The following is a 14,499-nucleotide window of genomic DNA, read 5'->3' as shown; positions in this document are numbered from 1 at the left end:
TGGAAAAGCAAAGAACCGGTTCGATATTTGGCACCGAACCAGCACCAGAACCGCCTTGCTGGAAAAGACGTATCAGAGTAGACACAGTCAGAGTTAATATAGTTGTTGAGTCACGGAGTCACTGACAGTCAACAGCAAAGGGTGCGACTGCAATGCAAAGAAAAACCCAGAGGAAGATAAAGTACTACGAGTACTGCGGCCGTACTGTAGTACCAGAGATACTGGAGGTTCCTTAGCAACGGTGACGTCTGAAATCAACAAACGGCAGCGTATGGTGAGTGGAGCCAGCCCCAACCCCCGTTTGATACCGCGAGAAATAGGTCTAACCCACAGTCTTGGGCCCTCGCTCCCTCCGTTCGTGCTCCGCGATATCCTGCCCTCTTCGACCTTCATCCCGTCTCCTACTCCTCCCTTTTCTCCCTCTTTCTCTTTTCCCCCCTCCTTTTCCCCCCCTCTTCCCTCCTTCCTCCTCTTTCCTCTTCCCTCTCCCGAGTTTCGCCTCCCTTTCCCCCTCCCCATCTTTTTCCCTTCCCTCTCTCCCCCTTTCTTCTTTCTCATTCTCTCTTTTCTCCCACCTCTCCATTTACTTTTTCTTCGCCACCTATCCCTTTCGATGCCTCCTTTATTCCTTCTTTTTCATTTTTGTTGCTGTTTTTTTCTTGCTTCGCTCGCTGTATTCATATCTTGATCTTCTATTGCTTCTTTTTTTTGATTTTGTTTCCTGCTGCGTTTTCCAGAGGTTTTTTTGTTCGGTGGTCATGCGCGGTGGGGGGGGGAGGAGTGTGGGAACACGGGTGGCTTTAGTAGTACTAGTGATCACCGGTCTATACTGGCTAGCGAGATGTATGCTCTCTGGGGCCTGACGAACTATGCTTGGTTTTAGTAGTATTTTTTACCTATCTACCCCAGTATCCGCCTCGAAGAAACTTTACGGCTCTCCAGTTGAGTACTGTTTTACTCCCCCCTACCAGTCTCTAGCCTGGAGACTCCTTGCTGCTTGGCTAGTTTATGTACTATGAAATATACGTCTCAGTGAAGAAATACTCCAGTAGTACCTCCACAGTCTCTCAGCCTGCCCGAAATTTTCGCAGGACATGACCTCTTCTGCTACAAGTCTCAGCCTGAAGAAATACTGCAGTAGTACTTCTACTGCCTACACAGTCTTAAACAGCCTTAAGAAATACTGCAGTAATACTTCTACTACCTACACAGTCTTAAACAGCCTTAAGAAATACTGCAGTAATACTTCCACTACCTACACAGTCTCAGCCTGGAGAAATATTGCAATAATACTTCTACTGCCTACACAGTCTCAACACAGCCTGAAGAAATACTGCAGTAATACTTCCACTGCCTACACAGTCTCAGCCTGAAGAAATACTGCAGTAATACTTCTTCTGCCTACCCAGTCTCAGCCTGAAGAAATACTGCAGTAGTACTTTTACTACTTACACAGTCTCAGCCTGAAGAAATACTGCAGTAGTACTTTTACTACCTACACAGTCTCAGCCTGAAGAAATACTGCAGTAATACTTCCACTGCCTACACAGTCTCAGCCTGAAGAAATACTGCAGTAATACTTCTACTGCCTACACAGTCTCAGCCTGGAGAAATACTGCAGTAATACTTCTACTGCCTACACAGTCTCAGCCTGGAGAAATACTGCAGTAATACTTCTACTGCCTACACAGTCTCAGCCTGGAGAAACACTGCAGTAATACTTCTACTGCCTATACAGTCTCAGCCTGCAGAAATACTGCAGTAATACTTCTACTACCTACAGTATAGCTCCGACACCCTAGCAGGAGACTAGAGACTATTCTGCTTCCATGGCTTGTCTTCTTCAGTCTAGCGGAGGAAAAACATCCAAAAATACTAATTTAGGTGTTTTATTTTAATACTTTGTCTGTAGATTTGTCCTATAACTTAGCTTTAGAACTCATTTGCATATTTAAAGTAAAAGTACTATTACTTTGACAAACTTTTACGTAAGTCAAATTAAGGGTAAAAACGGGCAACAAAAACGCAAAAAAAAAAACTCCAGGAGACTCGGATAAGTCGTCCACACCGTGGTGATCCACCGTGATAATCATGATGTTTACATCGGGGTTCACCGTTACATTCCTGGTCTCAGAGACGGTTTTTAAAGTCTTTAAGTAGTCCGGGAACATCTGCAGAACAGAAGGTGGTGCTGTTCAATAACAGAGAAGACCAGAAAACCTCTGCAGGTCTTTGACTAAGTGTTCATCAACGATCAGAAACAATTAGAAAAGATGGTCCAAACCAGGGCTGCAGTCAGGACCGCCTTAGTCGAGTCCAAGAAAAGTCCAAGACCAGGACTAGTCGAGTCTAAGTCAAGACTGAGTCCAAAAAGGTTTGAGTCCAAGACCAGGACTAATCGAGTCCAAGTCAAGACCGAGTCCAAAAAGGTTCGAGTCCAAGACAAGACCGAGTCCAAAGAGGTTAGAGTCCAAGACAAGACCGAGTCCAAAGAGGTTAGAGTCCAAGACAAGACAGAGTCCAAAAAGGTTCAGTCCAAGACAAGACCGAGTCCAGGACAGAATAAAGGTCTTACGCATGACAGTATCAAGACAATCATTTTGGGTTTCACTTTCCCTCCAATATTATTATCAACATCATAAAGACACCTGGACTCGGTCCAGACCAGAAGCCATAATGGGCAAGACCAGTGACCGAGACCGAGACAAGTCCGAGTCCAAATACTAGCGAGTCCGAGACATGTCCGAGTCCAAATACTAACGAGTCTGAGACAAGTCCGAGTCCGTAGAAAAACGGTCTTGAGTCCAAGTCCGTCCAAATTCTCCAGAACCACTCCAACATCAGATATATGGAGTGTTTTTCTAATCTGGAGTGTGTTACCAGCCAATGATCCTCCTCTACATCTCGTGTCTCTGCTAATAAACACAACACCGACCAAACGTGTCATAAAGAAGAAGCTGGGAAGAGTTTTTACCGACATGTCCTCATCTCTACACGCCGGCTGAGACTTCGTGATTTCTGCGGCTCAGAATTTAAAAAAGGGGGGGGGGGGTCCTGTTGGAGAATGAGTGAAGGAGGAAGGAGGAAGGAGGAAGGAGGTGGAGACTTTCCCCTAAAACACAACAAAGTGTTTGATCAGAGAGAGGAAACGTCTCCTCCCTCCGTCTCCGGCCACGCGGTTTTCACCCTAATCAGCAGGAAGACACATCAGAGATCTCCGTGGTTACACTGGGACGTGGCCTCGGTACGAGAAGTACTACTACAGTATTAGTAGTTATACTACAGTGTACATGTACTCTGCTACAAGAGTAAAAGTCCTGCATTTAATGTCTTACACTGCAAATTACCAAGATAAAAACCAAGTTAGATTTAGTAGTGTTAGATCATTTATCTGGTTTAAAGTGTTCAACTTTACACTTTAATGATTTCCCTTTTCCCTCAGAGTTAGTGTTCATCTGGTTTTTACAAACGGACACAAATACAGACACACACACAAACAAAGAAACACACACACAAACAAAGAAACACACACACAAACAAAGAAACACACACACACATACATACAAAACCCGGACACGCACACACACGGACACAAATACAGACACACACACCAAACAAAGGAAAAACACACACCACACACAAAGAAGAGAACACAACACACACACACACCACACACAACATAACAAAACAGACACCCAAAGGACACACACACACACACACAACACATACATACAACAGGACACACGCACACACACGGACACAAAATACAGACACACACACACAAACAAAAAACACACCACCCACACAAACGGACACACCAAACACACAACGCGACACACACAACACACAAACACCAAAAAAAAAGAACAGAACACCACACAAACACACACACAAGAAAACACACACACCACACACAAAGGACACACACACACACCAACACAAAGGACACACCACACACCACACACAAACACAAAGAAAACACACACACACAACCAACCACAACAAACAGCACAACACACACAAAAGAGACACACAACACAAAGCAGAACACACACAACAAACACAGAAACACCACACAACCACAAACACACACACACATACATACAAACAGACACACCAAACCCCGACACACACACACACACACACCATAAATACAAACAGACCACACGCACACACACGACACAAATACAGACACACACACACAAACAAAAACACACACACCACACACAAACGACACACACACACACACAAAGACCCACACACACACACAACACAGAACACACCACACACACAAACGGACACACACAACACACAAAAAGAGACACACACACACACACACACAAACACAGAAAACACACAACAAACAGACACACAAACAGACCACAAACACACACAACGAGCACACACCACAAGAGAGACCAACACACAAACACAGAAACACAACACACACAAACACACACCACCCACATATACAAACAGACACACAAACGGCACACACACACACACACACACACACACCATACATACAAACAGACACACGCACACACACGGACACAAAACAACCACACACACACACAGAACCCAACACACAACACCCACCTCCACAAACGGAACCACACACACAACACAGAGGACACACACCCACACCCACAACACCAAACCACACCCCCCAAAACGGCCCAACACACACACACAGAGGACACACACACACACACCCACACACCACACACACACCCCCACCCCCCACAGACAACACACACCTACACTAACACAGACCACACACAAACAGACACACACAACACCGGACACCACACAACACACACCCAGCCACACACCCCCACCCAGCGACCCCACCCACACAGCCCCACCCCCACACAGCCCCAGAGTCCCTAAAAAACAGGAACGCTGAGGCGAAGGTAGTTATGTGAAATCAGGACAGAAACGGTAAGAAAGAATCAGGTACGTTGGGGAAGACCGTGTGAGGGCGAGTTCGGATAACGACGTCGTAAATGAGGGAGGGCTGAAGGTGCGAGTAAAAGCAGCTGAGGGGGAAGGCGCGAGAGGCGGAGGGTGGAGCGTCGGCGCGCATCCGGGGGGGGGTTGCGGGGGGGTAAAATCGGGGGCCACTCGAGCAGGGTGATGGGGGGAGACGGCGGGGGTGGGGAAACCGCGAGCCCCCAGAAGCACAGCCCAAGTGGAGTTAGTTGATCCCAACAGCACAACAAGATTGCTCAAATTCCCGCCAGAGTGACTCCTCTCCCCAAATCATTACAAGAAGAACCTAGAACAGGACCAGACAGGTATACCGAAATACCGGCGATCCCCCCAGCCACGATGCAGTCGCCCCATTTTGCTGTCCGAAGTTAAGCCCATTAAACTACTTCCGCGATGTCAGCAACCACACCTGCTGAACCACACAAATACCCCCCAACACACACACCCACACACAAATCATTAAACACACCATACGCCACTGGCCACCACAGAGAACCACACTGCCGGACCCCTCCATACACATGAGCGAGACACACAAACCCACATATCAACACACACACATACAAAGCAACACCAAACGCCCACACGCCACACCAACAGACACACACCAAAAGCACACACGCGACCTACACATTAACACAACCCTACTACACATGCACACACAGGCAGACAGACAAAACACTATACACCAGACCGACACACACATTAACACAGCGCAGAGACCATGCATTACACAACACGCCCACAACCACAAACACACACACACACAGAGAAAAACCACACACTACTCACAGACACACAGCACACACACCGCTTTCACAGACACAAGAGAAAACACACACACTACATACAGACACACACGCACACACACACCACCACACACCAACACAGACAAACACAACACCACACACAAGCACAATACATACAGACAGCACCACACACCACACACACAGACAAACACATTAACACACACACACATGCAACACATACAATACATACAGAACACAGACAACAAACCCAAACCACACAGACACACACATTAACACAAACACACAACACACCTACATACAGCACACACACCACACACCCACAGACAAACACATTAACCCACACACACATCACACATACAAACCACAAAGACACACACACCAAAACACACACAACACAGACAAACAAACACAAAAAATTAAAACCACACACACATGCACCTACATACAAGACCCACCACACACACACACAAGTCAACAGCGTTCTTAAACAGGGTGGAGACGTCGTTGTTCAAATATGCGTCACAGCAGAACAGATAGAGATGAAGATAAAGACTCTACTTCCTCCTGTACTTCACTGAAATACTTAATACTACGATGTACTGCAGTAGATCTACTCCCAGACCACGACTACAGTAACCAATATTGGGGGGGGGGGGGGATGCGACGACACGCATCGAATCACCTCGATATATCGTACTTCCACAATACGATATTAATGCAATTTTTAACACATTGCAATACTCTGCGATGTATTACAAATTATAACTTTTTTTCCAACTTCTTTTTCCTCCATTTCAAAAGACGTCCCCAAAGGAAACTTCGTTGACATTTTATCTAAAAAGATATGTGTCCTCATTTTGTTCACATCACTTCAGTTTTATTGCTGGAAAATGGGATTATTATAAATATAATGAGAGAGCGATACTCTGTGACTGTGTGTTGGGGAAATTACAATTTAATCTCTGTTAGTTAGTCATCACTTTACTACACCCAGGCCTGAAACACACACACATACACTCAGGACCTATACATGCACTAATGGGGACTTGAACCAGCAACCCTCTGGTTCCCGACCCGACTCCCTACGGGCTGAGTTACTGCCCCCCCCCATGGATCCACTCCCATACCGTGCTAACAGGATCCATTAATCAGTGCTTTGTATCCACATATACTTGGCCATGACTCACGTCTGGAGACTGGCTCCATCTCCAGCCCTGATCCACTGTTACCTCCCTTCTGGTGCTGATCCCTGACTCAGTCTCCAGCCCTGATCCCCCGTTACCTCCCTTCTGGGGCTGAGCCCTGATCCACTGTTACCTCTCTTCTGGTGCTGATCCGTGACTCCGTCTCCAGCCCCGATCCACTGTTACCTCCCTTCTGATGCTGATCCCTGACTCCGTCTCCAGCCCCGATCCACTGTTACCTCCCTTCTGGTGCTGATCCCTGACTCCGTCTCCAGCCCCGATCCACTGTTACCTCCCTTCTGGTGCTGATCCCTGGAGACTTCCAGAGTATAGTCTACTCCCTCAGGGGAAACTTGGGTCTGCTTTGCATTTATATAATGTTGACCAAACATACAACCTGTTCCTTTTATAGCCTGGTTTTTTGTTTCATGATAACTCACTTTACACCATAGAAAACTCAGTTTACACGAGCTCCCCAGGGCCACACACACACACACACACACACACACACACACACACACACACACACACACACACACACACACACACACACACACACACACACACACACACACACACACACACACACACACACACACACAGGTTGACAGTCACCTTGTGTGAGGGGGGCATCATGACTTGGTGTTGCCAGTGTTTTGTGTTGCTCTAACCAATATCTGTTTGTCCCGAGTCTCCTAAACGCATCACAGCTGATTCTCCACTACACACACCTGCTGTGAGCTGCAGTCAGCACACCCGGGGCCTGTTGCACGAAACTAGGATAAGGGATTAAGCCGGGATATTCAAGTTATCCTGAATGAATTTAGCTTGGACTCGGTTGCACGAAACCAGATTGAATCATGCCCAGCCAAGTAACCATGGAGATTTATTCTTTGCGGCTAGCCTGGTCCAGAGCAGGCTAACAGCCGGGCTAAGATTAATCCTGGAGTCTCATGTGTCAAATCAGCTGCCGTCTGATCCCAAATAAACGTGTTTAACAGTTATTCATTGTCTTCTGCATGTGTTCTGCTTTATTTTTATTAACATACATTAGCCTACTTGTCACTTTTGTTTTCGCGAGTTTGATTTAAACCCTACTACAGCTGTTAAGATGTTAGACATGGTTGCACTGGCACCCTGATGTGGAGTGGGACTTTTCCCGGTGGCCGGTGGCCGCCGCTGCCCGGTGGCTGCTGCCCGCTGCCCGGTGGCCGGTGGCTATTGCCTGCCAGCAGACTACGAGTCGCGTCAGTGTCCACTCTCTCTGTTAAAGTAGAGATGAGCAGCGCAGCGTCCGTGGTCTCAGCTTCAGGTTTCTACAGGACGCTCCGGAGATTAAGTGTGACGATATTAATGTAGCGATATTCCCAGATGATAATAATGTAGTGATATTCCAGATGATAATAATGGCAGACTGGTCAGAGACCAATACATTCATGATTCATGTTCTTGTTGCTTGTCCTTCTCTAATAAGGGTTGTTTGTGTACTCCTTATAAATGGGCCTTGTTTTTTGTAATAGCTTAGGCTACATTGGTTTCAACCCTCTCAATAAGTCTCCATCCTGGACCAAAACGTGGTATATACAGCAGCTATGTAGTGTAGTTATCATCATCACACGGGAAAACCACGATGCTTCTTCTTTTATTTTGGTGCGGTCACTTGTCAGAGGAATAAAAAAACATGAATATTGTTTTACATATGTTCACAGCGTGTATGGAAGTCACTTACTTCTTTTTCTAGTTGTTGAACAATCATAATTGTTCTGTATGAACATTAATTGTACAAAGAATTAGGAATATCTTATAGAGATTTGTGCATGGTTGTAAAACATGTTCTCACGTTGTGAATAAGGGTTTGAAATTAAGCCTACAGTCCTTGGTCCATTTCCCGAGGAACATTAGTTCCCTCTGCTCTCTTTTGAGGCAAAGTAGATATTTTTAAACCCCCACACATTCAGTCGGGTCCGCTATGTCGGGCTTTTTTTCTCCGTTTGATAAGAGCCGTATTTCCCTTTTTGCATTTTCTTCCCCTCCTGTTACTTTCCATTAGAAGATGCTGCTCATTGGGTGAACATATGGCGCATGCGTTCTCATCTCTGCTCAGTAAATCTGTGATCGATACGTTGTCTAGAAAGCCGTGAACGTGCACTTATCTGGCTATCTCACACCTGGCTTGACAAGTAGCTCACCTGTCATCCTGGTCGGCAACGTGCAACCGATAAAACGGGATGAGCAGGTCACACTAAGTCAAGCTGCGCTTTTTCACTATCGGTATATCTTATTCTACTTTCGTGCAACAGCCCCTGGTCCTGATCTCCACCTCTGCTCCACCTCAGCCCCGACCTGACCCCCGCTCCCCGTCGGATCCTTAGTGTAATCAGGACATTCAGCTCTCGTCTCTGGCCTCGTAAAGGCCAATGTGGATATTTACGGTTGTGTGTGTGCGTGAATGGTTTGTTTGTTACGTCACCTGCGCACCTGTGTGTGGTTGCTAATTGGAGATTAGAAAGGGAATCACTGGTGGGGGGGGAGGGGAATCTGGATCCGGGTGGCCACACAGTTTTTCACCCTCAGCTGTGTGAGAGTCATGTTTTTAGATCTCGTCGTTCTCGGCTTTTAATCACTCAAGTAAATCTTTTTGTTTGTGCTTTTACCTAAAATGATTGTGCAATAAAGGATTAATGGTAAAATGACAGCAGACCTCGTTATTTGCACCAGCAATAGTTGGAAAGAGCTTTAGATTTCACCCCGTGGCATTATTTGTGGACAGCTTGCCACTATTTTTTTTTTAAATTTGTTTTAACCTTTATTTAACCAGGAAGTCCCGTGAGATTGAAATCTCTTTTTTCCGAGGGAGACCCGGCCGAGACGGCGCACCGGATACAATATAAACAGAATATAAATATAAACAGAAACAGAATATAAATATAAACATAAACAGAATATAAATATAAACATAAACAGAATATAAATATAAATATAAACAGAATATAAATATAAATATAAATATAAACAGAAATGCAACATAGACAAAATCACACATGGAGGAAAGGAACAGGTCACGTGTGGCAGTTACATTTTTGAGTTCCACGGCGTTTTAACATGGCATAAAAATCCGTTCAATTAAGTCAATTTAACAAATGACCAAAGGCATTACAGTCATATATTTAAAAAAACAAAACAAAGAGAAGTCAAAAGCGTTAGGATTAAAAACACTAACAATCATCTACTGATATTTCAGTTGAGGGAAGTAAAACTAATCATGACGTTATACGGGACTCATGTTTCATGTCCTTCCTGAGTCCAACATCCTCTTCTAAAGAGCGTAAGACGTTTATGAAAGTGTGAACTCAGAGATCAAGTTAGTTTTATTTTCAGACGACAGCCAATCGGTGCACAGGACTCCCTCCAGAGTCCCCCCCCCCCCCCACCACCACGCAGATGGCCTGGAGTCAGAAGCTGCAGCAGTGTCTGGGACCGTGCAGTGCCCAGAAGCTGCAGCCGGAGGGCGCTGCAGAGCTCCCGTCTGCAGCCCAGCATGTCCAGCATGTCCAGCATGTCCAGCATGTCCAGCATGTCCCGCACGTCCTCTGCTGGTCTCGTCTCCTAACTTAACCCTTGTGTTGTCTTCCCATCAAAATTGAATATTAATACTTTTGAGGCTTTTTATCAATGTTTGTCACTTTGACGTTTTCAACACCACGTAACACTAACTTATTAACTTTAGTTTTACAGTTATTTTGGGAATTTATGGTCAATAAACCTCATTTATAGGAAATTATACCTAATGTTTGAGTTAGAAAAGCAGAAATTAGGAATTATTGAGACTAAAATTAAAGGAATGGATGTTGATGATAATCACAGACTGGAATATGTCAACTTTTACTCAACACTATTTCAACAACACTTCAAGTTTTGCAACTACAGGCCACTAGTAAGTAAGTCAACTTTATTGATAACGCACCTTTCCCAGACAAGAAGGGGTCACAAAGTGCTTTACAGTAAAAAACAAATAAAACAGCAACATATAACATACTGAGCCATATTGCTGGTTAAAAGCTCGTCTAAAAAGATGAGTCTTCATGTCTTCAGGTGTTTTTTAAAAGTTTCCACAGAATCCGACGCTCTCAAAGCTAAAGGGAGAGAGTCCCAGAGCCTCGGAGCCTCCACAGAAAAGACTAAGTCACCTCTGGTTTTAACACGTGTCCTGGGACAAGGTCTCGGTCTGAAGACCTCAGAGAGAGACCAGGAGTGTGGGCGTGTAATAGATCCTGGACGTAGGCTGCAAGGCTCTATAAGTAGTGATTAAAATGTTAAAATCCACTCTAAAACCTACTGGAAGCAAATGAAGAGCTTTAATTTAACCGCCATTTGTCTGATTTGAAGACTTATTCTGTACAGAACACACGTTGTGAGGCTGATAGAGATACTTAGAAGTCAGAGAGACGAAATCTGATCAGATCACGGATCATCTGCAGTTGTTTATTAATGAAAATGTTAATTATGAAAATTATAACTTCTGTTTATTAATCATAACAGCAGCAGATCACATGTAGCCTTTTCTTCTGTCTCAATAAAAACAACGGGAGACTGTACAAGCTCATACACGGGTCTGGTAACATTTTATTAAATCGGACCACAGTGATTCTGTCACTTCCTGTTCAGCCTGAGTGAAGCCCCGCCCCCCTCGGCCCTGATTGGTGCATCTGAACAGGGCGCGGTGGATAATTGTAATTCACATTACAGGCTGTAGGGGGCGCCAGGAGAGCCAGATTTTATTTTAAATGACCTGCTTCATGTAGTTCTTCTGGAACATTGGGTCAGTTTCAGCAGAGATGACAGGAAGTTAGTTTAATAAAAAGGTTACCTACTGCACCTTTAACATTACTTCCATGCTTTGACCCATAAAAGTGCATCTTTAACCCTCGTGTTGTCTCCACTTCGGGACCCTCTCGGGTCAAACTGACCCGGGACTTATTTGGGGTTTTAAAAACAATTCTGAAATAAAATCTTACTTTTTAATCTATTACCAAATATCATCTTCATCCCTTGTGTCGTCTTCCCGTTAACTATGAACTTTTTGGTGCTTTTCCAATGTTTTTGTCCTTTTTCTAAATTTATTTCTCACTTTTTAAAAATGCTTTTGGTGCTTTTTTTTTTTTAAAAACCTGAGCTGGTTTAATAACCGGTTTTACATTTATTCTTGGAATTCATTGTCAACAAACCTCATTTGTTTCAAATTATATGCACGTTTTTAGTTAAAAAGGCAGAAATTATGAATTATTGTGACTGATAGTTAAGATCAGAGGATGTTGAGAGGATCTCAGATGGGTCGATGTCAAAGTTTAGTCCCGATACTGTTTTAAAACCATTAGAAAAAGAATCCAAATGCTATAACATTAAATAAAACACCCGAAAAATTCAATGAAAGTACCTGAAGAACGTTGTATGGAATCATCCATGTTATTTTTGGGCAAGTTGGTTGAAAGAAATCCATATTTCTGATATAAAACAGGTAGAAACCGGTCAGTTTGACCCGAGGACAACACCAGGGTTAAGAGCCAATTTAAAAATTAAAGTTTCCTGCTTTGATTACATATTTTATGAGTTAAATTCTGTAAAAAACAGAAACAAAAGCACTTTATTTCTTCCTTTACAAGAGAAACCGCAGACACCCGGCCTAAATAATAATAATAATATCTCTATGTGGTGTAATGAGTGAATCAAATATGCTCTTCAGGGGTCTTTTAAAACTGCGTGTGTGTGTTTTGGGAAGTAATAAAGACTGATCTGCAGTCAGCGCCCAATCCCCTCCTTTATGGTTTTATTGAACATTTAAATAACATCTGAGCTGAGCGTGGTGCAGTCCGGTGGAGGAGGAGCCGGGGGGGGGGGGGGTGTTTCCTTCTCTTATGTACACTGAGGTGCGCACAGCGGCTCAGAAGTTGATGGCTTTGCCGAAAGAGGCGGCCAGGTTGGCTCTCTGAAGGCCCCGACACCGCTGCAGGGGGGGGGGGGGGAGAGAGGAGAGAAGAGAGAGAGAGAGAGAGAGAAGGAGAGAGAGAGGAGAAGAGAGAGGAGAGAGAGGAGAGGAGAGGAAGAGGTCTCAAAGGGTTTTAAGGTCTATCTCTGTAGGGATCCTTTCCCAAATGTTGTCAGACACTTAGAATATTAATATTATTATTATATTTTATAATAAAGCGGAAAAAAATACTTTTTTGTGCGTGTATGTTTCTGAGTGGGTGTGTGTCTGAGTGAGTGTGTGTCTAGTTGTGTGTGTGTGTGTGTGTGTGTGTGTGTGTCTGAGTGGTGATTGGTGTGTGTTTCTGAGTGTGCGTGTTCTGAGTGTGTTGTGTGTCTGATTGAGTGTGTGTGTTTCTGAGTGTGTTTGTGTGTGTGTGTGTGTGTGTGTGTGTGTGTGTGTGTGTCTTGATGAGTGTGTGTGTTTCTGAGTGTGTGTGTGTGTTTTTCTGAGTGTGTGTGTGTGTGTGTGTGTGTGTGTGTGGCAGCAGGACGTACAGGATGGGCGTGGCAGACTCTGGCGATGTCTTCGCAGGACGCTCCGTACTCCATGGCCAGCGCCGCCTCGTTGATCATCTCCCCGGCGCCCTGCACAGAAACAAACGCTCTCATCATCTCTGGCCACGACGCCGAGGTTACAACACACGCCAACTCACCACTAACCTTCAGAAAGGTTATTCATAGTAATTAAGATTAATAACGAGGAGTCTAAGTCTCTTCAGTCATTTTATCATCGTAACACACTTCCTTCAAAGTCGACGGAAACAAAATTATATATACACACACAACGTTGTCTCGGTTGGTCTATCCAATGTTTTTAGAAGTCTCCCTCTGTGTGTGTGTGTGTGTGTGTGTGTGTGTGTGTGTGTGTGTGTGTGTGTGTGTGGTGTGTGGTGTGTGGTGTGTGGTGTGTGGTGTGTGTGTCTCTCTCTCTCTATACGTATGCATGTATGTATGTATGTATCTACAGTATATATCTATGTATCTATGTGTGTGCACGTGTGTGTGAGTGCGCGTGTATCTATATATATGTGTGTGGGTCTGTATGCGTGTATCTATGTGTGTGTGTCTGTATGTGCATGCGTGTATATATATGCATGTGTTTGCCAGTCTATCTATATGCTTGTATGTATATATGTGTGTGCGTGTTTATCTATGTGTATGCGTTTCTATACATGTGTGTATCAATATGTGTGTGTGTGTATCTATATATGCATGCGTGTGTGTATCCATATGTGTGTGTGTGTGGTGATCTACAGCAGGACTGATGATTCTCCCTCTGATTAAACATATTCCCAGTTAGTTAGCGGTTAGCAGTTAGCGGTTAGCAGTTAGCGGTTAGCAGTTAGCGGTTAGCGGTCTGTAGTCTCACCGTTCCTACGATGTGGGCTCCCAGCATCCGGTCCGTGTCCTTGTGGCTGAGGATCTTCACCATGCCGTCCGTGTCGGCGTTGGTCTTCGCTCGGCTGTTGGCTGCGAACGGGAACTTGCCGACTTTGTACGGGACGCCCTGAGGGGGGGGGGGGGGG

General features: G+C 44.8%; 1 protein-coding gene across 1 annotated transcript in view; it reads right to left on the bottom strand.

Annotated features, from left to right (window-relative positions):
- Nucleotides 1–12,096: 12,096 nt before the first annotated feature.
- Nucleotides 12,097–14,499, bottom strand: part of dld (deltaD) — a 17,426-nt gene continuing 15,023 nt past the window's right edge. Inside the window, 3 exon segments of the mRNA XM_032511545.1 lie at nucleotides 12,097–12,950; nucleotides 13,469–13,558; nucleotides 14,343–14,480. Coding sequence (XP_032367436.1) covers nucleotides 12,888–12,950; nucleotides 13,469–13,558; nucleotides 14,343–14,480 — 291 coding nt within the window. The 3' untranslated portion in view covers nucleotides 12,097–12,887.

The sequence above is a fragment of the Etheostoma spectabile genome, unplaced genomic scaffold, assembly GCF_008692095.1.
Source record: "Etheostoma spectabile isolate EspeVRDwgs_2016 unplaced genomic scaffold, UIUC_Espe_1.0 scaffold383, whole genome shotgun sequence".
Classification (NCBI taxonomy): Eukaryota; Metazoa; Chordata; class Actinopteri; order Perciformes; family Percidae; genus Etheostoma; species Etheostoma spectabile.
This window is presented reverse-complemented; position numbering and strand designations above follow the sequence as displayed.